Source organism: Anopheles stephensi, chromosome X (genome assembly GCF_013141755.1).
Source record: "Anopheles stephensi strain Indian chromosome X, UCI_ANSTEP_V1.0, whole genome shotgun sequence".
NCBI classification, from domain to species: Eukaryota; Metazoa; Arthropoda; class Insecta; order Diptera; family Culicidae; genus Anopheles; species Anopheles stephensi.
In genome coordinates, this window is record NC_050201.1 from 16,237,502 (window position 1) to 16,262,008 (window position 24,507).

Genomic DNA, 24,507 nt, shown 5'->3' on the forward strand with positions numbered 1-24,507 from the left:
AAAATCGTCTGCAACAGTTTCGGTTCTTGTTTCACGATTCATTCAATTGTTGAACGTGAAACGCGTGTACCGTTTCGGCTTCGTTTTGGAACATTAAGAAATAGTTTGTGTAGCTCGTGCATCTTTGGACGGGTATGGATGAAATAAAAAAGGCACTAACCGAGGCAGATCCCTTTGCTAGTTGGTGGCCATTTATTCTGGCCGGAATCGTGTTCGTGATTGGCACGGTCAGGTGAGTGAGCTGTTCACGCGGTCTATCCTTCAATCAACCTTACCTAACATCCGCCCCATTTCTTTACACGTGAATGTGCGTAGAACGTACATGGGTGGTCAACCCTGCCCGAACGGGAACACTATCCCGGATCGGGTAATCGTGGTAACTGGTGCTGCTGGTGGTATTGGGCGTGAGGTGTGCCGGGAGTTGACACGCCGGAAGGCGGGATGCTTGGTGTTGGCGTGCCGTACCACGGAGCAGGGTGACACGTTGCGCGAATTATTACGCCGCGAAGGGACAGAATGTACAGTTGAGGTGCTGGTACTAGATCTTCGCTCCTTTGATAGTGTGCGTCGTTTCGTGCGACAGGTCCAGGCAAACCATCCGACGGTGGATGCCCTGGTGAACTGTGCCGGTGTTATCTTCCAACCGGGCGGACGCACGGTGGATGGGTACGAACAGCATCTCCAGTGTAACTTTCTGTCCCATTTTCTGCTGACGCAACTGCTCCTACCACAGCTGGCTCGTTCGCAGCACGGTGGCAGGGTTGTGAACGTGTCCGCCCATGGATATACCGCGGCCAAGATCGTCGATCGTGCGGATCCGCTCAACCTGCGCCAGCTTACCCAAAGTGGACGGGATGCGTTTGCTCATTCGAAACTGGCAATCGTGTTGGCGAGCAAAGTGCTGGCAAGGAAGCTTAAAGCGGACGGTCACCGTACCACCGTCAACTGCTGCTCGCCTGGGTTGGTCCGTGGTACGGGACATCTGCGTCACTCACCTATAATGAAGGCACTGTTTGCGAAGGTACTCACCTTCCCGTGGATGTGGTTGTTCATGAAGAGTCCGGCACAGGGAGCGCATACCATAATCCGGCTTGTAACAGACCCGGAGTTGGCCAGCTGCAGTGGAGACTTCTTCAAGTAAGTGTTTTTGAGGGCGATGTACTGCTTCTTTTTAAACGGCGAGTAAACTATATTCTATGCTTTTTAATAGTGATTGCGAACGAGTGGAAGTGTCCGAGCTGGCCAAAGATGACGAACTAGCCGAACGGTTGTATCGAGCTACCTTTAGTGCGGTTGGTTTGAACGAGAATCTGGAGAAGGAGCATACCAAAGGGAAGAAGGAGTAGGGGCTGTTGTTCAAATCTCACGGAAACCTGTTAAAGTGTGTGGACGTGTTAAGCGAATCGGTACGACCACTACTACTCGTAGCAAAGTATGCAAACCGCATAACACACCAAACCCTTTAACAGCAGCAACACCATTAATGAAGGATGCAAAACTTCAAACCGCCAATCTGAAGTGGATTAAAGTCACGCTTTAAACTCTCTTTAAAACCAACACAAATAAAAGTTGAAGCAGTGTCACTTTTACCTTGCTAATCCTCACTAATCATACGGTTCCATGTTTACAGGGATTTCCACCATGTTTTTGTCCCCGCGCTTCCAAATCTATATTTAATGCTTGTTTTCTTTCTCTCAATTTCTGTTGTTTCGCTTTACATGTTACTTCCGTCGCAATTTGTCATTTCTTTCCATCTTTTCTCGAAAGACATATTTTGAACGGGTGCCCAAAAAAAAAAAAAACTCACCTGATTGGTCCGTATCCGTTGTGGTAAGCTGTAGTCACCTTTCCAGCTACACCTTCTGGTTGGATGCGATAAGGATGCGATTAAACACTCTCCCTGCTGTGAGACGGTCGAGGAAGTGAAGCAAAATAAACAGAGTGGTTGCGGATGGTGCTGGCGGTCACAGTACTCCACCTATTTGCCTACTGTGCTGGGCGTACAATGGTGACGAAGCGGAAGCGTCATAAAAGATAATTTAACACTCCCAATATTTGGGAGACTGTAAAATGTTTTTTTCTTCCGGTTTTTAGTGGGATGAACCGAGTACCGAGTGGTCGATAAAAAGGGGGGGTTGGGGTTTATAGCTTATTACGTTAAAGCTACAGCGCTTACTTACCATCTGGCTACGGTTTACGGCTAGATTCAGGCTAGTTTAAGGCTACTTATTTGAAGTCGTAAGCCGTACGGAGTGCATCGGAAACATGAATTTGGTGGACTTTAAATATCTCGACGGCATAGTACAGTCGACATGTATGACCCACTTCGCAGCCATCTGCGACATTTAGAGGACCATCGCTACTTCCAGCTTGTTAGTGCTAGTGACGCATTCATTCCCATTCTTACCATTCCCTGCATCATTACATCAATGGACACATTTCCTTTCATTACGTCGTTTTACAAAGTGGGCGCTGTTTTTTTTTTACCTCTGTCCCACCACACACCATCAAAAGCGTCCGAACATAAAAGCAAACAGTGAAACCCCTCAATCGGACTGATAAGCGTGGGAACCACACTGCATGAGCGGATTCGCTCACTCATACATCATCCGAAAACCTCCAAAATGGCAGTGTCCTTTTCCAGCATCCAGTGTGTTCGGATGCTCCAGTGTGTCGTAGCAAGTGTGTTAAAAATATATTTATATTTTTCGGACACAAAAAAAAGAGACCAAAATAAACAAGAGAAGAAAACTCTTTAAAAATCATTATTTCTCATTCTGATTTGTTTTGATCCATTTAATTAAATTTTTAGTTTTTTCTCTAACTTTTATAATTTTTCCACTTGCGTCCTGCATCTTCGTCAGCTGCGCCCATTTATGACGTGTTGTTTTTTTTTTTGCCTGTGTGTGTGTGTATGGGTGAGTGTTTTAGGACAAAATTGTTGCGCTTAGAATTGTTTTTCCTCATTTTGTCTTTTTAGTTTTGTGTGTATGTGTGTGTGTTTGTTATTTTTACGTTTGCTGATGCTGCTGTTTGGTTTGAGGGATAGAGTTCAACTGTTACATCATTTCGGTGTGCGGCTGTGTGTGGGAATATATTGGTGAACGGTGTGTACGTGTGTGTGTTTAGGTATGTATATATTTATATATGCAATATATCAGTAGAGCGAAAGAGAACGAGAGGTGTACATCTTAGTGTTGGGCGTTTGTGAGGGGGTATTAGAGATGAGTAGAATTTAATGAAGTGTTTAACACACTATTCACCGTTCTAACTGTTCTGTTAAGCATTCTGTTTCTCGTTCTCTCTCTCTCTCCGTCCTAACTTGCTCTCTCTCTTTCTATCTCTCTCTCTCTCTCTCTCTCTCCTTAAAGTTGCTAACAGTTTATCTATGCCGTGATTATCAACTCTCGTTATCAACTTTATTCTTCTCTTTCTTCGTGTAGGTGTGTGCTGCCATTGATTAAGCGATTGAGTGTTTTGTTTTTTTGTCTTTTTTTCTTTTATGCTTTCCTTTCCTATCACACCGTTTTTATATCTAATGTTTTCTTGCATTGTTTTAAGATTTTAGTTTAAGAAGTTTTGGTTCGTTTTAGTGTTTCTTGCTCTTTTTTTTTTGCACGCTTCAAACCGCCAGTAATGTAATGCATGCACGTGATATACTTTTACGTGTATTATCTACACTATTTTTGTGTCTTGTTTTTTTTGCCGTTTTGTTTTCAAATGATTGCTGCTCCCAACCACTCTATTGGTTCTGGCGACGACTATTTGGTTCGAATGGATTGGTGCTAAAACTCGGCAACGCGATACGCCTGTACCGCTTGAGAGGTTAATTCGTTTTTGTTTCGTTCGCTTACAGATACACACCCTGCCCAGATGCCACCTGCCCCCAGCTGGTGGGTGGAAGGAAAAGGAAGTAACATTGTATATAGATATATGTATATATTTTCTTTTGCAAAAAACGTTGCATCATAAACTAAACAAAAAACAGAAAATAGGAAACAAACAAATTCCTAACTAAGCAACAAGATCGAGAACTTCTAACATTTTGTATTCGGTTGGGTGTTTTTTTTTTGTTCTCTCGCTTTGAACATTGAGATTTTATCATGTTGATTTTCCTTCCTTCTTTTCGGTATTTCCTTCTTTTATTTCTTGTTTATTTTTTTTCTTTTGCTTTTACATCTGATGAGCGTTTTAACCGGCCGTCTTCTGTGTCTATTATTTTACATCGTATGAGTAAGGATTACACAATATTAGGAATATCTTGTGAGCTGATGCTAGGGCTGCTGTGATTGAGCCGCGCAATGGCAACAGCATTTTGTTCCACTTTGATTTGTATCGTTTTTTTTCTTGCTTAGCAAACAATGTTTGAATTTTTGATAAACAAAGAGAATAGCTTTAATAGCTACAGTTCTTGGACTAGCAAATGGAAACAGTAACATTCATCGTACGTGCTAGTTGGGAATTTACAACAGATAACCTAATAATTGGTTTTCAGTTCATAGCATTTAGCAGTTCCGCGGTTATGCAGTCACGAACAAGGCAAATAAAAGTAAGCCCTACTACGATTTGCGTGGCTGTTTTGCGTTCTCTTTAAATAGCGACTGAACGGTTGTTGTTTTGGGGCGGTCCGATGATACTGTTGGTAGCGGTGCCAGTTGTTGATACGAAGGGACCAGGATCGAATCCAAACTCAGGGACCAGTGGTAAAATCAACTCAATGGAAAAAAGAGTCAGTACTTTTCCTTTTCCTTAACTTCTTCCGTCATTTGTATGTAAGTAATGCTTTGATAAATAAAAATTAAAAATGGTGCTCCAGAACGCCGCTTATTGGGTTCATTTTTGTAGTTTGTTTCTTCTGTTTTTTTGTTTTCATTTTTAATTGTCCTCTATATTGTGCTCATAGTTGATTCTCTTTCACGTATGTTTCCTCTTATTGTTAGGTAGGCGTGTTTATGCGGAAACTGTACTTGCGTTTTTATGCGTTTTTCGTGAATAAGTTTCATTTTTTGCACTTCTTGCACTCGTCTTTTCTTTCCTGTCAATTGTAATTCTCACTCTGTCGCAATAGAGTTTCTTGTAGTTGTTGATTTGTGTTTATTTCTCTCTCTCTCTATTTTTCTCTCTCTCTCTTTTGAATTAGATGTGATATGTCAATCCGGGTTCGCTCGCAACACCATCCCGTCTTCAATCATACCTGGAGCTCTTCCTTCGTTACGGCTTCTGTCAGCAGTCACAACAGTAGCAACAATATACTAAGGGGTCCTTGAGATCCTTCTTGAGGACCAAACACTTATTAGGAGTTGGTGCATTGATAAGAGTACAAACACTAGCATCACATACCATATTCCACTATCGTCTTAACATGTGTGTGTGTCTCTGTGTGTGTGGATCTTAAAACTACAAACAAACGAGCCTCCCACGCCTCACCCATTCGCGTCACCTCATATACCTAAAACAACCAAATTTAAAGCATAGTTTTACACTAACGCAATACCGAAAAGCTATGTTAGTTGTGTTTTATCTTATTTTTTTCGATAAGCGGCCTCCATCGCTCCCCCAAGCCTTACCCATACGCACGGTAGCGACGGCTGCTCTTAAAGAAAACGAATAACGAACACTCACTGATTATCACAAGATTGTTGTGTTGTTCACTGGCGCGCTGGTCTCGGAATACGTTGCGCTGAGTTAGTATGTGTTAGTTTTGCGTCTAGGTAAACATTGACTAGAAGCGATACTGCTCTTAAAAACGGATAATTCCTGTGCCGACGGGATACACGTCTAATGATCACCGGGTTCGCTTCTACTGTTTCACTCTTTTCTAATTGTTTTGCGTGTCTGTATGTGTGTGTGCGTGTTTGCTTAGCTACTATCTGTACTATCTGTCTCACTTTGCCCAGATTCCATCTTAATGATATTGTTTCTCATGTTTCCTTTATTAACTGCTACCAAATGCGTAAAACATCATACCTACAGCATTTTCACTTATATCCAGGCCCCCCGTCATCCAGCTTACCAAGATAAAAGGAAAGCAAAGTTTGAAAGCAAGATCGACCTGCAAAAAGGCCTGACGTGAGTCTCACTATTTTCCGAAAAGAATTCACTCAGCATTATGTTTGCTCGTTAAAACGCCTGCCAGTATGCAATTGCTTGACTGTTGAAATTTTTGAAGTCTTCGTCGATTTAAATCGATCGATTTAATCGATTTAAAACGAGAGAAGTGAGAGAAAAACAATATACAGGAGCTTCGATAATGTAATTGACAAGGATCACAAGATATTCGTCCTCAGCACGGACTTTGCTCGCCACGATTCGAGCGCTACGGACGCTCCATAGAACCGATTGAAAATTCCGTACTTCCGATTAAAAATAACGCCTGCTTCGATTGCAAATCACTGATATTTATTGATGATATTCATTCAACTCAATTCAATTCAATTTAACTGGGGCGGTCCGGTGGCCGTGGCGACAGCGGCGCCGGTCTTCACACGGCAGGGCCGGGGTTCAAATTCCATCCAGACCGCCTCCCCGTACGCAGGGCTGACTACCTTGCTACGGGTAAAATCAAGTCACGGAAAGCCAGAAATTGGCAGGTCGAGACCTTTCAAGGTTGTAGTACCAAGGAAGAAGAAGAAGATTCATTCAACTAGTGGTATTCAATCGTAGGAGGCATAATTGAAGGAGTGAATAACTCACAGCTCCTGCTGTCCGGCTTTAATTAGTCGCTTGTTTAACAATTTTCAGGGTGATGTTGACTTGTTCGAATATTTGTTTATTCGACATTGTTGTAAAATTGGGCCGGTTCGGTGATAGTCTTCATACGGCAGGACCGGAATTCGAATCTCTTTCCCTATTACCCAACTTCGGATAAACAACGGAGAAGACCTCTTTAGGCAGTTGAAGAGTCAAAGAAACATTTTAAAGAAAAAATCGTTTTCGGTTCAGGAAGCCGACGGTGTAAAATGCCCAGGCAAGACAAACGATTTCTTATAGTGTTGGAAATGTGTCACTGGACCCGGTAGATCAGAGATAGAGAGACATAAATGGTAAATTTTTGGTAAAGAAAGTTTTGAAATGAAAATTGAAACCTTGGTTCAACGGCGCAATCGAACAAGTCACCAACATATGAACATTAGAACATCTCGCTGAATGGGTCAATAATGTGCCTGAAGAACTTAATAATATCCCAAGAAACTTTTCACTTTTCTCTATCTCTTTTGTTGGCTTAACGACCCCTTCAGGTCATGCCTACCATTTCTGGCCTACTAGACTTAATTTTTGGCGGTTGACTAGACTTTGTGGCGGTTCGGTGGCAGAGACGACAGCGGCGCCGGTCTTCACACGGTAGGATCAGGGTTCAAATCCTATCAAATCCTATGCCTCCCCGTAAGCAGGGCTGACTACATTGCTACGGGTAAAATTAAGTCACAGAAAACCAGAAATGGCAGGCCGACGAGACCTCTGGAGGTTGTAGTGCCAAAGAAGAAGAAGAAGAAGAAGAGACTTAATAATACCATGCAATTGGATAGACAGTCCTCACAACAATGGGGGAACGGTCCAGATGAGATTTGAACCACGGTCATGCCGTATGAAAACCGGTGCCGTTGTCACTTCTACCACCGGGCTTTCCTTGCGAACTTGTCAATTATATCCTTCAAAACACTGCTAAGCAATTTTATAAAATTACGTTAATGATATTTTTAGACCAATTCGGAGCGTTCTAATCTTCTCGACGGTGAGATAAAATAAGATATGTAAAGATAAAATTTTACATGTAAGTGTGTGTATATGTTAGTGGGATAAGAAATAGCTGTTCTGGTAGTTTTGATACTGAGCTGAAACTGTTAGATTGTTCGGGGGGTTTTCGTTTAAACCTAACTTAAACAGAATTAGGCTAGTAATTTGCATACATACAAAAAACAGCAATGATAACGGCAGCATGTTTGTAAATATATAAATATACCTTGGTTCATTGGTTCGTACCCCTTTCTTATGTGCGTAATAGGCTGAAAGCAGCTAAGTGTGGATGTGTGTGTGTGTGTTTGTGTGTATTCATCGTGCTAACTAATCGGTCACATCGGACCGTCTGTTTCTGTAGTTTATGTTTTTTTCTTTGTCTAAGCATTAGTACGTTTTGTATTGTGCCGCGGAGTACATCTCATGGTGCAAACATCACCGTCATAGCAGACAAACATACCTTGATTAAAGCGATAACAAGCTAAAAGAACATCCCTTCGCCAAGCGGATTGTATACATTGTTGGAGTTCCTTTTACTGAAAACAACCCCCCAAAATTATGCAATCCACAGGGCACGATGCAGCTCGGGCTGGTTTGTCCCAGCTTACCCTGTCATTTATGATGCTTTGACCGTAACAACGGGCTTGTTTGTCTGCTTTTAAGGTACCATCCAGACCACTAGGCTTTTATTCGCTGAGCTATCGATTTTCTTATTCGTACCATTTAGCACCCTCACACTCACGCTCTCCTCTATTCGTTTCCTAATAATTTCGATAAAATAGTTACTTACAATTCTTCGTCGTAAATTTTTAGCTTGCAATTCTTAGTTAGTCCTACTTACTTAGATCGTCACAGTGTGTGTAGTTGGGATAATATAGAAATATCTATGCGCAGTACCGTACCTCCATTTTGTGCCCGTGCGCCCGAGCATAACCGTGCTCTTTGCGTTCGCCAGCTTCATGTCCTGGCTAGCCTCTCGTCATTCCTTCCCCCCTCGCTCTATCATGCTCTTCGGAGCTTCAAGTTCCCATCATCCTTTCCGTCCATTTTTTTGCTTAGATTTTTGTTTATTTTTTTTGCCAAAGGCCACTGCTAGTCTCGTTTTTAGGAAGATATAAATATAATATTATGAAAAAGGGGACGCGTTTTACATCTAAGTACGCCTTTTTTAGGGGGAGGGGGGGTTTTGTTTCATTATTCCTAGAAATGGTGGAAAACGTTGTATGTTGGTTGTTTTTATTTTTTTCTGCTTGTTTCGTCTTTATTTCGTTAAATTTTTACTCTGCTCTCTGTCTCTCTCTCTGCTTTTTATGCGTTTGTTTTGCGTTCATTCTCATTTTGCTTTGTTTTGGTTTCTGTTTTCGCGTTGTTATTTATCATTGTGTTTGATGAAGTTTTTCTAGCGTGATTTGTAGCCATTTTGTTTTTGATGAAAAGGCTCTATATGTTATTGTTCTTTCAAAAACTTTTATTCGACCTATCGCTTTATTAAGCGTTTAATAAGTTCAATCAGCGAGTTTATAAAAATGTAAAAAAGTAGGCCAGAAAGAATAAAGGGAGACAGGCGAATCTAGCCAAAAAGTGAAGGGAAAATTGCCGTCAAATTCACAACCACATAAACCACCCCTTTTCTAGCAAACTTGCTTGCTGCTAGCATTTTCCCATCATATCCGGACCATTCGTTGCCAATATCATGAATGTCAAGGATCAGGTTACAATCACGAAAATCGATAAAAATGTTAATTGCAAGCATTTAGCAAGAAAACTGAGTCGATAGCAAAAAAAAAAAAACACAATACAAGCGGGAAAATGGAAAATTACAGAGAAAGAAAAAAACGGCGAAAATAATTTCATTTCGATGAGGTGGAAAACAAAAAATACGGCAACCACCCGTGGCCGGAGCAGGAAAGGTGTGCGCCTGCAGGAGAATAATTGTATAGCCGGAGCCATTTTCGATTTCATGCCTCAACGGATAAATTATGGTAGGCTATGTAGGTGTGTGTGTAAACCCGTGAACGATGACATAAAAATAAGCTTGGGTAAATCTTTTTATTTCCCATTAAAACATTTAAAAAAAAGGCTCCCGAACATTGTTGCCCATTTGTCCGACCTGCTGAAGTTTAGTGTTATGGAGTTCTTGTTTTTTTCTGTTGACGAAAATCATAAACATGTCTCGTGGTGTTTCGAGCGTAATAAAACCAAATGTAGCGTTGAGTGTATCGATGTACCGTCAGTTACTAATGCTACGATGAGACAGTAACTTTTATGCTTAATGTCGCTAGGCCTCATCACTCAAAGTGATCACGAAAGGGGAAATTAGCCAAGCGAAACAATGGCGCATCATGATAATAAAATCGCGAATAAACAATTCGCGTATCGATTACTTCGTGGCAGGTAAAATTAGTAGCAGCAAATCGGGACATCCAGCACATCCGGGCGCCGGAAAGGTAGGCTTACCGTACGACAGAGCTTAGGATAAACGGAGCGGACGTTGAAAAAAAAACGATGTTTCCATCCCACGGTTCCATTTAGCTCCTTGTTTTCGCAAATCGACCAGATGCTTTCTGATTGATCAATATCAAACTAGCAGAAGCGCTACGGGGGAAGCGAAGCAGCGATAGACACACGCAAAAAACCAAAACAAGCAGAACACGCCTGAAACGCGGCAATCCGTATTACAGCTGCGTTAGTTGCGTGCGTGCGATGTAGCGTAGCATTGCGAGGGAAAAAAAAACAAAAGACTCTCTACTTCTCTCTCTCTCTCTCTCTTTCTCTCTCTCTGTCTCTCTCCCTGACGACCTCGTTTTTCCTCTATCTCTCACTGTGCAGTGTTGCCAAACGTTTCTACCGGTGGTGAATAGTATCATTTCTACCAGGGACGTTCAGGATTTTTATTCAAATTAGCATCTCTTTCTGCATTTTTTCTGTCAGTGAGTCGCAGAACTTGTCCAAATTCTGCCCACCCGCATTCGAATGTGGCCCACAAATGGCGCCGGAGTGGGAATTTCAAGCGATTCCCAGTTTTCCAATCCAATCAGAGAGTAATATGGAACCTGGTGCTGGTATTCCCGGTACTGCCTGTTTTTCGGAATGCCTATTTCTATCCCTCCGATGCTCCGATTCGAATGACGTCAGCAAGCGAACCCCCCCCCCCCCACAAATGCCAGCAATCGGTGTCGGTGTTGGGTGAGAAACAAACTCTAACCCTCCAATTACTTAGAATGTGTGAAGCGCTTCCGTCGAGCACTAGCGCAATTCAATTAAACATGCATGCATGGCACAATTTGATGGATTCCACTGCACTCTGCTGCACATTGAAACGTCATTCCGTAACAGATGACAGGAAACAAACGAGCCGTAATCGCTGAAGTATGCTTTTGGTTCTGCCGAGGTTCGCTGGGCGACCCAAAAACCTCCGCAGACGTTTGTCTTTCACATTAAGCGAGAAGATGTAGGTGTACTTGCTGAGACAAACATCCCCTTTCCATTTTTGTTGGAACAGTGAACGCCATTCCCGGCAGGCATTGTGCAAGCTTCCACTCACAGCGGGACACTACCCGTGACGCGGCAGACACCCTGGATCCTGGTGAAGCATCCGGTCCGAGTGGTCCATCTCTTAGAAGGAAAACAAAACCTCTACCGCTCTACATGAATGAGTATGAATCAGTCTTCTTCACCCATCCGTGTCCGAAAAAGGCGACTGGCGGGAGTGGATTATCCAACGTGACCATTGTTCCAAGTCATGCCAGCGGTAGTAGCTCCTTCAGGGCTTTCTCTGTCATGTAGGCACAGCAAACCGCTTCGTGGCGTGGATATGTGACGTTATATTAGCAAATAGAGAGAGAAAACAGAGAGAGAGAGAGAGAGAGTGAGAAAACACAGCCAGACGCACACCAATCTTTACCACAAAACGATTGTTTGCGAAACAACACCGCTATTTGCGCTGGTCATGGATTGGGTGTGCTTTTGTTCTGGACTTTCGCCATTTTTATTTCTGGGGGTTTCTTTTTTTGTGTGCGTTTCGCTGAACATGACAGGACACTTGGGCTTCGTTACTGGTACAAAATAAAGTCTATTGCGAATTACAGCAAACAAGACAGGACAAAAGCGTAAAACCGCTTTTCAGCCCAGGAAAACCCAGCAACACGGGACCTGGTGGTACGCATTTTGCGATTGTTTCGTATTGCCTAATCTAATCTAAAAGCAGATCCACACAAAGAACAACACAACTTTGTACCTCGCGATGCTCGCACGATCAGATCAAGGAGGGCGTTGATATACTAAGTCAGATTTGTTGCTCCCGTTGTTATAATAAAATGGACTCACTGCGATTGACGCATGTGTTTGTTGCTGTTATTTTTACCCATCCCGAAGTTCATGGAGAGTTTGGGATTCGTAGGGAGGTGTTTCATTTTTTGGACCGCTTTTCAGAAGGTCTGTTGAATTTTTAACACCTTCACCGCAAATGATGAAGCAGGTTTGTATGTGAGCAAGCGAGTGTATGTGTGCTTTTGTATGGAGATTATATTATGTCACGGGCGGTTGAAGTTTCTTCAACGTCTGGCTCAACTTCACTAATCAGGCCGGTAGCCACGGCGGGGCGCCATATTGGATGGGACATTGTTCCTGATGCTACAACGCAAACAGAGGCATTCTCTATTGGAACGATTTCATCTCATGTGTGTGTGTGTTTATGTGTGTGGGTATTTGTTTCTTTCCATTCTATCCCTGGGTGCTTGCCATTTCCCTGCTTGCCGCAGTATTCCATGTGGAATTGGAATCCTGGTAGGCTGTTTTTTTGCTTCCCTTCGTTTTTCGTAATCATTCCATCCAGTGCGAAAGCACTGTGAAATAATTGATACAATACATCTGGGAGCAAGGAACATTTTTTGAGGGTGGAAGCATAAACCGTCGACAGCTCGGGCCCAGTGAGGGGGGGGGGGGGGGGGGGGAATGGGCAAGATGGCGTCTGGGCCGCGAAACTATTTTAAAATGGATGGACTCTCATGTACGCAATTTTCCCGCTGGCTGCGATCGCTCCCGCAATTCTACGTAACGCGATTTGGGAACAGCTTGGCCAATTCAATCGTTAAAAACACACATGCACAGCATCCGCCAGCCATTACGCTTCGTTTGCCCTTGTCCGAATCGAGGTCATGAAATTCGCGCCTGCCTGGCAGGAAAATTTATTGCTCCAGAACAAATGCTGACTTGCCGCAAAATTGCTGCCTTGTTGCGTTGATGGTCGTCCCTGCGATTCCTGCAGCCCGTGGTACAGGATCCGTCGGTACGTCCAACAAGTTGCTTTACCGACTGCTCTGTACCGTACCAGAATATTGAAGCAGCCAAGAACAGCACGAGGTCAACATTGGAGTGTAGGCTTCCTGATACGGGAGCGTAAACCCTCCGTCGAACCCTCGGAAAACCTGCCCGAAAATTCAAACAAACGACCGCGAACGAACGCAAAACAAGAATAACAGTCCCGCTGGCGGTGTGACAAGACAACTTCACCGAGGTGTAACGTCTGCCGGTATCTGCCAAATGAAAAGTTAGTGTAAACTGTTGCGTAATACCGCGCGGTACATGTTTTACCTCCTCCGCCACCACCACCATCACCATCATCATCATCAGATTCCTCCAGGCGCCAAGCGGCAGGAGCAAAGTTTGGAGTATTAAATAAATATGTCAATTCCCCGCACATCGGTGACATGCCACCGGGCGTGCTGTGCCGGGTTTTTTGGTGGACATAAATAATCCTTCAGAGTCAGCGAATGTATGGTGCGCTCCAAACACCGCAAGTACGCTAATACTTCCTACTCATCATGCACAGTACACCCCACAGAGTCAAACCATACTTTTGGGCTTGTCGCTTTTAGCTAAACCTTCAAATTCCTGGAGCTAGTATCAAAAGCCATCTTAAAGCGAGCAACACCGAAGGCTACCGGGAGTCTGTGCAACCTGATATGGTTCCTGATTTCCGTCTTAAGTTGCTTAAAGTTTTTAGCTTTCAATGATTCTGGAAAACGAGGCGCGAATTTCTTGACTATCAGGGTGAATATTTTTTCATTAACCTCTCGTGCAGGCATTTTCCTGCCAACAAAAAAAAAAGAGAAAAATCTCCGTGTCCATTAAAGTCCGAATGAGTTCCAGCGCTGTAGAAAATGGCAAAAGTGTTACTAAACATTTGTTTACAGACTAGCCGCCACCACAGCAAACGCCTCCGGGTGTTGTTGTTTGGGAGGCAGCTGTGTGGGAATACCGAGCAGTAACCCATATTCAATGTACCCCGACCCTTTCCAGCTTAAAAGGGACACGACTTACGACTGTTTGCTTATTTGCTCCCGGTGGCCCTTTTGTCAGTTTTGCCTGTAAACTTTTCTCGCAACTGGAGTTATTTTTCTTGGAGCGAAGATACCGCTGGGGGTTGGTGATTCGGGGGTTCCAGTAGCTAGGACACTGTCGACTTGGAACACACTAGGTGAGCATGTCACTGCGTACCCAAAGGGACACACACGCACACACATATATGGAAGCTACTTTAAGTGGTTTCATGCAGAGCAAAAGCTTTAACCGCATCACCTAAACGAAGGATACTCAACACCCGCTTCGTAATGGTAAATTGGTCCTAAAGTTTCACGACATTCTGTTGCACAATGTACTGATGCCGTACGATTCGAAAACAAAATAACTCGTCGGAGAGTAAAAAATTGTCGTGAAATAAATCCATTCACATTGACAGGTTCAGAGCTTGGTGTGTCTAAACTGCCGAATGGACGCACCGCCATCGGTATACGTGTTCACAGTTCCACAAGCATAACATCAACTTGTCATTTGCCGTGCGGATGTGTCGTGTCGAGTTTGAGTCTGAAGTCTGATCTGATGAGGACTTACACTGATGAGCTTACGCGGACACATTTGCTTTAGACTCGCCGTCCATTCCGCACTCCGCAGAAAAGTTTGTCCGGCGAATCGACGAGGTAGGTTGTTCGTGTATCGGTTGCAAAGTTTTGTGCAAACTTTTGGCCCTTCTTGCCTCACCCGACGCAAAAAAAAGTAAACCACATTGCCTGTAACTTTGCGTGTTGCTGGAATCGGAAACGAAGCGCTCGTCGGAGCAATTTCGTTCGTCCGGCGACACAGTTTGTGATGCAAAAGGATAAGCGCGGTGAGATGAGGTTTGAGGAGGAGAAGATTTTGGTCTTTCCCTCCGTTCCCCGTTTTCTTCATCATCCAACTTTGACGGCGTACCTTTTATTCACTTCCCCGGCACGGGGATAGATTCTGAGAGACCGAACATTCTTAGGCATCGGCATCCGACTTGTTCTCGGGAAGGAGCAGCCAACGGGAAGCCATCTTGCTGTGTTTTTCTTCTTCTTCCTCGCCTTCTTTCGCACACATCCGAGTGCGGTGTGGGTTCCGTAAGTGAGTGGCGAGAGTCCGATAAAGAGGAGGGCACCAACAACAACAACAACAACAACAACACCAAAAAGGGTCTTCTACACTTTCACTTCCACTAATGGGCTGAAAACGTTCATTTTCGGGCGGGGTAGTTTGCCTTCACTTCGTACCGGGCCCCATTTTATGGGTCCGGCGTTATTACCAAACGGACGGAGCCTAATTCCTCTCGCGCGCGCTTCCTCCCGCCCTTTGCCGCAAAATTCTGCTCACCTCTTCCGCTCACGCAACGGAAATCGCTGAGGAATTTATGCAAACACAACCACTTCCTGGCTAGTATAGTAACCAGTTTTCTTTTCTCCCTTGGGTGTGTGTGTGTGTGTTGCGAGTTTTAATACGCACAGGAGACAAGTCTTCCGAGAGCGGCTATGAAGATATGCATGCATGCGATATAATTTTGCGCTTTGTGTGCCATCTCTCAGCTGTCAAATGACACACGCTTTGTTGGCAGTTGGTCCGTGTAGTAATTCAAAGGGGGGGGGGGGGGGGGGAGGGTTTTTGTTGCTGTTTTTATGTGTATGTGTGTTTTTAGATTTTTTATTGACCAAGGATTTTTGTTGCTGTTGCTTGGTGTTGTTGGTGAATTCTTGCTAAAAAAATGGGCAAAGATAGCGATGGCTGAGGAAAAGTGATAAGGGCAACTCTCAACCGTAGAGCACCGTAGAGCGGTACAGAAGGATGCTTCTTAACTTGTGCTCCAGCACACCCGCGTTTCGAGTATTCGTTGGTTGAGCCAATCTTTAGCACGTCGAACGTTCCATTCTTGAGCACGTTATGCAAGCACGCAAGTCCGGCAACGCCGGCATTACCCGTTTGCGTAACGAATTTCCGTCACCTCGAGAACACTCATCGATCAGCACACAGGGCAGTATGCTTCATCACAGCCATGAGCTCTAGTAGCGCTACCGGTTGTAGAGAAAAGCTTACCCGCCCCGGACCACTCCACTGAAGCAGTACAAGTACGTGCAATATGACTTAATTTACTACCATCCGCAGTGGAGGTGTATGTGTGTGTGTGGCCCGAGATGCCTACGTGCCGGCACAAATGCTCGAGCAAAGGGGTTTTATCAAACGAAGTGTAGGGGAAACTGGCAGGATGACGACAGCCTCAAGCCCGGAAACTGACCGTACCTTACTGCCCATCCAGCAACGTCCAGAACGAGGTGAAGCTGTCAGAAGTTTTGCACCGAAGAATCTGGATCCCACTATCTGATCATCCTGATATCTAATTTCCCAACCGGCACACGCTCATCACTCATCGCTCTCGATGAGGTGTCATCCGACACCCGACGAACCCGAAGAAGCAGCCAAAGGACGACGACTTGCGGACCATAAGCAAGCACAACAAGGCACCAGCGCTCGCATTGATGGATGGGATGGGAGCGATGATTGAGCGGGCATGCTCACGGGTTCTGCCAGCGTTAATGCAGCGATAGCATGACGCCGATAATGAGTGGCAGGAACGTTCCGCAAAAGCCTCCCGGGCTCGGGTTTCCGCGATGAAAACGTTGAACGCCGCAATCCGGCTTGATGTTTATCTTCATCGATGACCCGAGGCATTAAAGCGCGTCACAATAGCTGTCCTCACCGTTAGCACCAGAGTTATCAGCGAGATAGGTTTTCGGGTAAGAGGATTTGGTAATGTAGAGTATACATACATACATACATACACACATACAATCAACATCAGAAGCGAAGTCGCAATGGGAGTTGGGGAGTGCAAAAGCGGTCGTACACAATAGTTTTGCCGGTTCTCGCCCGGGTGGTTGGTATCTCCAATGAAGCTTGGTGAGCAACCGATGCCCTAGCGCGGCGGAATGGTGACTTCCCACTGAGCACGAAGGTGAAAGCGCGTCATTAGATAGTGTAGGGTTATTTATTGTTGACATTAGATGATAATTGAATTTCATTTTCCACTGGCGGTGAAAAACAATCTGCCACGCGGTTGTGGATGCTGCAAGAAATCGAATTTTGGTTGTTTTTTTTTTGCTCTGGAGAGCAAAATTTGTAGTTTGATAGCGACGTGTATTGCGACGCTTCGATTTATCGCTCACCGGACGTCCGGATGTCACACCGTTGGCGCTGCAACGACGGTCCAAGATACGGGCTGTAAATTTAATACCGCTTAAATTAATGACCTCTCTCGGTTACGGTTACTGGCACCGTGGAAGCAGAGAGTAATAGTACAGCCCCTGTAACGTTGCGGGACCTTCGCAGTCGCCAAAATAACCAAACTCAGCCACGGGTCACGGGTATGGACGGTGGACTAGCCTTTTTTTCTGTATACTTTCAAACGAGTCTCCCCACCAAACGTATCTCCTCTCCTCGCTCCCTCGGTTTTGTGTCAACAAAATTTTCGGTGCTCTAAACGACAGATCCCCGAAGAAAAGTGGAAGCATCCACTTGATTTATAATCGGGTAGTCCGTGGGCATAGAAGGTTTTTGGACGACTTTGATAGCGTGCAGGTTGTACTGTTGTTTGGGGTGAACTTTTGCCCCGAGGAGATAGACAAACAGGGCGACCGGGCGGATCGGGCATGGGTTATTGGGTAAGGATCCGGATAGCTTGTACTTCGATTATTTTACGACATGCCCGTTAAGACAACAGAATTCTTCACATTTGTCCAGCCTTTGTTGAGTGGAAACCCTTGGACTGTAGTTTAATGACTACAGTCTTGCAGTCCACTGTATTTACAACTTTACCCAATCGTGCGCTGAGACTTGGTGAATTTAGTACAGTCGACCTTTTAAACAGCCCCGACGACCGACGACTAAGAAGGTAAAATTTGCACTCGGCGTAAGAGTCATGACGCTACGCGCATAAATCATACCAATCAAACCGGGCGAAACCATGGATCACCGTGGATGGGCAGGCGGTTGTACAGCGGGAAAATGAATATTGATGGAGACATAAATTAGCATCTATAACAGGGGGCACATCCTTTCTAAGTTGAGAAGATGCGGCGTTTGGTTGGCGCAATAAAGCAATGGAAGGCAGGAAGAGGTCAGTGCAGTACTTTGTATCACGCTGTACGGACATTTAAATGCATGTATAGAAGAGGCTTGCTCGGGTAGCGTTTCACTAATGAAGGATCTGCATGGAGGTAATCGGAAGGTAACTTAAATGGATTTCAATAATGACTCGCTTGATTGAACTTTGAACTCATGCCCTAACCCCTACGAACTACACATGCACTGCAAGCGCACCTGACAACATACAGCTCCAGAATACGTGCTCAATGGAAGAATGTTGGAGAGGGCGTTGGATATTTGCGTCCACGTACGTCTCGCACCCGGACTGGCTAGGTGGTGGGCGTTTCCGGCGTCGACGACAGGTTGTTGTCGGACGTCGACAGCGGCCGGCACAAACCGATCCGGGCCGGCCCCAGCGGAATGCCCTTCAGTATGCTTACCGCCTGGTCCAGTGTCGCGTTCTGCAGACTATGACCGTTCACGGACACGAGCCGATCGCCGGGAAAGATGAAGTTGGTCGTTTCGGCGGAACCGCCCGGGATGAGTCCGCGCACCACAATCACCGTACCGTCCGTATCGAGCGGATCCTGGTAGTCGAGTATGGAAAATCCGAAGCCACGCTCCGTTTTTTCGATGTCACAGTAAAGCACCTCGTTGGTCCAAAGTGCCAGCCCCGACACCTGCTCCACCGACTTGGAACGCTGCTGGTCGGTGAGGGTTGCCGTGCTGGACGTGTAGAGCGAGCTTTCCGACTGTGCTTTCGTCAGGATGCCTTGCAGGCTCTGGAGGCTTTGCAGACCGCCCACTAGTATGCTGCGCGCCTCGAACGCTTCCGCATTGCGGGATGTGTTGATCACAGTGGGGGGTGAGCTGCCGCGTGCACAGATCACGCGCACCTGTGCCGGTAGCTCCTTCAGTATCTTCACGACCTCGATGTGCTTCAGACCTTGGAGTCTGTGTTCGTTCACCTGCAGCAGTTCGTCGCCCGGTTTTAGCTGCCCGTCCCGCCCCACTGGCCCATCTTCCAGGATCGAGCGGATATAGTGATGGGGCCGCACCTCTACTCCACCCTCCACCTCGACCGTACCCTCGAGACTTATCCCGAGACCGGCGAGCTTGCGGATGTCGGCGACCACTATCTGGCTGTGGGGAACTTCCCGTGACCAACGCTGCACTACCGGATCGGGCTCGTTGCCATCGCTGTGGCCGCGTGCCGTTCGTGTATCACAGCTGTCACTGTCGGCGGTTGTTAGTTGTGGTGTGGTAGCGGACACTGCCATCGCCAGCACCGACCCGTTCGCGTACAGTGCTCGCTGTTCGTCCTCGCCCGATCCGTTCCGTTCATCGTCCACGTCTAGCAGCAGTTCGTCACCGGATGGTGCCTCGGTACCGTTCTCCAGGGCGAACACGCTCGAGTCGAACGTTGTGCCTGATTCGAGCTCTGGCTCGATAGCTCCACACTCGTACACACCGCACTCTGTCAGTATAGAGTCTGCGTCCGAGCGGGCAGGACAGATGGAAAGTGTCGTTGCCGAAGGTGACTGTACAATCGAGCAGCGCTGTGATTGACACTGCGAAGCACAATGTGAAAGTGTCTGCGAATGCGATAGTACCATGCCCACTAGATCGCCACCACTACTGACTCTACTGGGATGCGAAGTTGTGTGTATTGTCCCATTGCTTCGCCCCCGTTCGCCAGCACCAGCGGCGTGACCAGCGTGACAGGAGGTTGAAACGTTTGCCGTGGTACTGTTCTGTGCCGAAGCCGTCGGTACCATGGGATCGATGAGGGCCACCTGCAGATGTTCGTACTTGCGGCCACGTAGAAACCGCTCCAGCGTTAACCGCACCGCAATGTCGGTGTTGCGTAGAATCTCAACCGCTTGGTGGTTGGTCACACCGGCCAAAGATCGGTTGTCGACGGCAACGATCCGATCGTTTATCGCTATCTTGCCACTCATCTCCGCCGCACTACCCTCAATAATACTTTTCACAAAGATGCCGGACAGGTCCTCCTCTTCGCAAACGTAGCCCGCCACGGTGATGCCTAGTCCGTACACGTTCTTGCGCAACTCTACCTCGTACGTTTCGGTCTCGGGCGTGTCGGGCGGAACTCCGTCGAGCTCACTGTACTGCGGCGACTGAGGCGTTCCGAGCAGTTCACCCGGCACACTGTCGCCGCCATTATCCGCCAGCAGCGAGGTGACGCTTGATATCGCTTGACAGTGTAGCTGGTGCGGTGGCATAGCGGGCAGCGCAATGGAGGTGGGTGAAATGAGGGCCATCGTGCCACCGTTCGTCGATTCCAGCGAACCGACCGTCCCGTTACTGTTCAGACTGTTGTTCACGGCGACGACTTCGATGTGCGTCGGACAGAGGACACCACCGACCGCAGGATCTCCGGCGGTGGTTGTGGTTGTGTTGGTTGCAGCCAACAATCCGAGCGCAGCCGGTGCCAGCGTGCCCAGTCCCGTTGCACTCGGCTGCAGGAAGGCACCAGATGTATAGCCGGCCGTTTGGAGTAACGTGCGGTCGAGCTCGTCCGGATCGGTGAGCATCTTGGTCGGGATGATCGGTGCATGGCTGGCGAGGGCCTGATAGTCGGGCGAGGTTGGTTCGACGGGGCGTGCTACGATCAGGCGCACCTGCTGTCCAGATTGGCGCAGCACGGTTGCGACCTGTTCCGAGCTGAATCCACGCAGGTTAACGTCACCGATCTGTAGTACGTGGTCGCCGCTCTGTAGCCGACCGTCCCGTTCAGCGACGGAGCCGGGTATGAGCGCCTTTATCACCACGCCCGTACTGCGTCCACCGACAAGCATAAACCCGAGTCCGTTACCATCGTTTATCAGATCTATAATCTCAACCTGAGACCACTCCGTGCTGAGCACCATCTCACTAGCATCCAACTACTGCTACCTTCGCTACTACGCTTGCTGTTTGTCGAGGTTTTGGATGCTTCTGCTGTTTGGGTTCCTGCTGCTGTTGCTGCGTTGGAAACCGTTGAATTTGGGCCTTTCGGAGGTACATAATCGCAGACCTGTCGGGATCGAGTAGTTGATACGTTTACTGTATATATCATCGTCTTCAAGTTTCGATTGAGAACATCAGTACTCCATCGTGTTTCAAGGTGGAGAAAGAAATGGAAGCAAAGCATTTGATGTATCCCAATATCCAACGAGGTTTAACTAGCGCCATTCTTGAGAGGTGCGGTATAAAATGGCGACAAACAATTTGCCCCTTTTAAGTGATTGGTTCAATCAGGATCCCCACGGCGAAAGGCCCTACAAAGACACACAAAACTCTACCAGAAGCGTACTTACCCTCGCCGCTAGCTCAGGCCGCCCGTGATGTCCAGAGAGTTTATTGCAAGAGGTGGTCCTACTCTGCTGTAATAAGCTGCTGACGGTTAGCTGCTAAACTGTTTGCCTTTTGCGATGTGACCACTGTTTACTTATCAGAGATGGCACAACAAACACACACACACTCTCAATAAAAAAGTCGCTTGCAATCACGCTTTCAGTCCTGGTTCTGCGAAAGGGGTTTAAAATATTCGTCGATATTAACGTTACACCGAGGAGGTGCGAACGGTTGGACGAAGCCCTACAACGTTAATGATGCTGAACCGCCCCGCAACACCCACAACACACACCAACACCACCAACCCACACTTTCTTTGACATTCACTGTTCCGAGAATTTCCTTTCTTCGTACACTGGTGCCTAAGGACCGGATGCTAAGAAGCCGGCGGTGTCTTGCACTGGTTGCGAAAATCGTTCGGCTGTCATTCGCACCGTTTCGAACGCTTCCATCTTGGGCCTGCCGGTGCACACTACCGGAGCATGTGGCGGTGTGGCGGCGTGATGTGTGTGTGTGTCGGCAACGGCCGACACCTTTCCTGTCTGCTTCTGGCAATTGATAACGAGTTGATTTTTGTGTTGATTGCTGAAATGGGTTAGGATTCACGCCTGCGAATCACACCAACGACTGTTGATAGCGAGAGTCTGCCATTGGTTTGAGATTGCCCCTAGATCCAAACTTTACACTGACCCACTAAGCACCTGGCACTGCTTCCGTTCTGACACTTGCTGACATGCTTTGGGCGAGAGTGTCACTGCTGGTCACTTTGCTAGCAACACGGTAAGCACTTTCGCGTGCAAAGCCAAGATGCGGCAACACTTGCGGCGAAGGAACGAAGGTAGCGAAAAGCGAGAGTGAAGCGGGCATGGATAAATTCAAAACTGCCACTTTTCGGTGGTGTGGAAACTGTTACGAAATTAGCAGCACGAGCTGCTCCGGGGAAGGGTACATTTTCCGATATGCAAATGTTTCGTTGCCCAACCTGCCGCGAGATCCCACGATTGCCGCGATTGAAACTGTGGCTGTGGCACGTGTGTTTGATGTGGGACTTTTCTTGACGACAGAGAGAGATAGAGAAAGAGAGAAAGAGAGGGAGAGAGATAGTAGCGAGAAAAAGAGATGCACTGGGAAACTGGAGGAACAGTTGTGTTATGTGTGTGTGTGTGTGTGTGTGTGTGTGTGTGTGTGTGTGTGTGTGTTTTTGTGATGGTGAGTAGTGGGTGAGCATGGGTGCAAGAAGTTTAGAGATGAAAAGCATTATGTTCCCTTCATCAGGTGGACATAATCAAGCAGGATTTAGAAATGAAGAAGCGAGCGGATACCAGGAAAGAATGTTGTGGAGGTGTTTTTGACATTTGACGATGCTTCACTTTTTCGCTGCTTTCGTTGCACTTGTAGAACACGGTAAGAATCCGGAGCCTTTAATTTAAGGTTAAAGTTAACACACGTTCGCACGGGGCGTTCGGGCCGTTTCATGAGAACTTGTAGCTAACGTTGGCCCTTTCGCCAAAAAGCTCCAATCAAAACAGGCCCACCCACATATGTTTATCCAACCATTGATACACCACTCGCTGTGAGGACTACTGCGCTGAGGATCTGCTATTCCATCCGTGACACCGTGTGTTCTTTCGCACTACAGCACCGTGTCACGTCGGGCAGCGTCCGTTTTTCGACAGTGAATTGATTTTTGCCTTTCGCGCACCTTCCTCTTCACATTCTGCATACACCCGAATCAGTGACAACAACGATAACAACAACAACCACAACACCACCACCAACAAACGGGGGAAAACGCAAATGGACCGTACTGCAGGAAAGCTGCAATTGATCTAACCTCTCCGGGATGACGGGATTCGGTTTACGGCGGGTGTACACCGCCGACACTTTCGTCGTCGTCTTCCAGCACTATCCAGCAGTCCAATGAAAATGCGACAGCACGCACGATGATGATGCAGGGAAAACGACTATCTGAATGGGTTTGTGGCGGTGGAGCGGTGGTGGTCGGGTGGTTAGGGCATGGGGTCGGTGGAGGTTTAGGGATCGTAAGGGAGCATTTCGTTCTCGCGTTTGCAGGCATATAAACACACGCGTGACAGATAGCGCACATGCTCAGTAGCGTTTTCGAGCAGCCGTTGCTTGCAAGATGTGCCATGATGGCAGTTACAATCGTTGAGCGTATCGAAATTCTGACCAGCCTTCGACGTTGACGCTCTGTTTATTGTGGAAAGAAGCCGAAAGTGAGGATTTAAATAAAGATATCACGATTTTTAATTGATTGCGTAGAAATTGTTCACGTAAAGATGCTCGTTTACTGCTACAGTTGTAATCGGTACGGTGCTAACTGCCAATTCTTATCAGGCATGCGCTATAATTATTTAACCATAATGAAATTTTACCATAAAATTGATTATTGCACGAGAGGCGATGTAAAAGTATTGGTATGGTGGAGAAGTATTGGTAAGGAGCAACTGTCATAGCAAACTTATTTTGTTGCGAGTTTGTGATGGGTAATGGTAGCAAAAATATTACTGATTTATTAGTTGATATTTTCAATAGGGCGAAGATGTTAAGGACTTCATATAGAAAGGGTTTCTGAAATATTTGAGAATGGCAGAAGTAAAAAAGGGATTTGTTGTTTTTTTTTTTTTTAATAGCGAACATGAGATATTTTACTGAGCAGAAAAGATTTAAAAAACCGTATGATATAACTCTTCTACTTTTTTGGCCTAACGATCTCATAGGCCATACCTCACTCAGTCCTCACTATGGGAGAATGGGGCCAGATGAGATTTGAACCCCGGTTCTGCCTTCTGAAGATCGGCGCATTTACCACCGAGCCGCCCCCTGTGTATAATACATATGTATTATATTATATACAATAGGTTTCAAAATTCCACTGTTGAATGGCAAATGTCATCTAACCGTATGCACTACTTCTTCTTCTTCTTCCTTGGCACTATAACCTCGAGAAGTCTTGGCCTGCCA

At 46.3% G+C, this 24,507-nt stretch overlaps 2 protein-coding genes across 10 annotated transcripts; one reads left to right on the forward strand and one right to left on the reverse strand.

Annotated features, from left to right (window-relative positions):
• On the forward strand, positions 1-1,802 carry LOC118511791 (retinol dehydrogenase 13). Its single transcript, XM_036055323.1, has 3 exons — positions 1-232; positions 316-1,137; positions 1,211-1,802. The coding sequence occupies exons 1-3, from the start codon at positions 135-137 to the stop codon at positions 1,344-1,346; spliced, it is 1,056 nt and encodes a 351-aa protein (XP_035911216.1). The 5' UTR covers positions 1-134; the 3' UTR covers positions 1,347-1,802.
• Positions 1,803-2,887: 1,085 nt separating this feature from the next.
• On the reverse strand, positions 2,888-23,760 carry LOC118511488 (patj homolog). Of its 9 annotated transcripts, none has more exons than XM_036054705.1 (4): positions 23,357-23,760; positions 22,213-22,340; positions 21,486-21,693; positions 2,888-21,202 (listed from the first exon to the last, which is right to left on the reverse strand). In XM_036054705.1, the coding sequence occupies exon 4, from the start codon at positions 21,054-21,056 to the stop codon at positions 18,492-18,494; it is 2,565 nt and encodes an 854-aa protein (XP_035910598.1). In that variant the 5' UTR covers positions 21,057-21,202; positions 21,486-21,693; positions 22,213-22,340; positions 23,357-23,760; the 3' UTR covers positions 2,888-18,491. The 9 variants fall into 9 exon arrangements, with proteins under 9 accessions (XP_035910598.1, XP_035910579.1, XP_035910563.1 ...); XM_036054686.1 differs by lacking the exon at positions 23,357-23,760 and adding an exon at positions 23,225-23,350 and having other exon boundaries at positions 22,224-22,340; XM_036054670.1 differs by lacking the exon at positions 23,357-23,760 and adding an exon at positions 23,225-23,350.
• Positions 23,761-24,507: the final 747 nt, after the last annotated feature.

Excerpts from the sequence above, each read along its gene's own strand:
- LOC118511791 (XM_036055323.1), top strand. The coding sequence starts at position 135 with ATGGATGAAATAAAAAAGGCACTAACCGAGGCAGATCCCTTTGCTAGT. Across the intron at positions 233-315 it reads TTCGTGATTGGCACGGTCAG|AACGTACATGGGTGGTCAAC; the intron begins GTGAGTGAGCTG and ends GAATGTGCGTAG. Across the intron at positions 1,138-1,210 it reads TGCAGTGGAGACTTCTTCAA|TGATTGCGAACGAGTGGAAG; the intron begins GTAAGTGTTTTT and ends GCTTTTTAATAG.
- LOC118511488 (XM_036054652.1), bottom strand. The coding sequence starts at position 21,056 with ATGGTGCTCAGCACGGAGTGGTCTCAGGTTGAGATTATAGATCTGATA.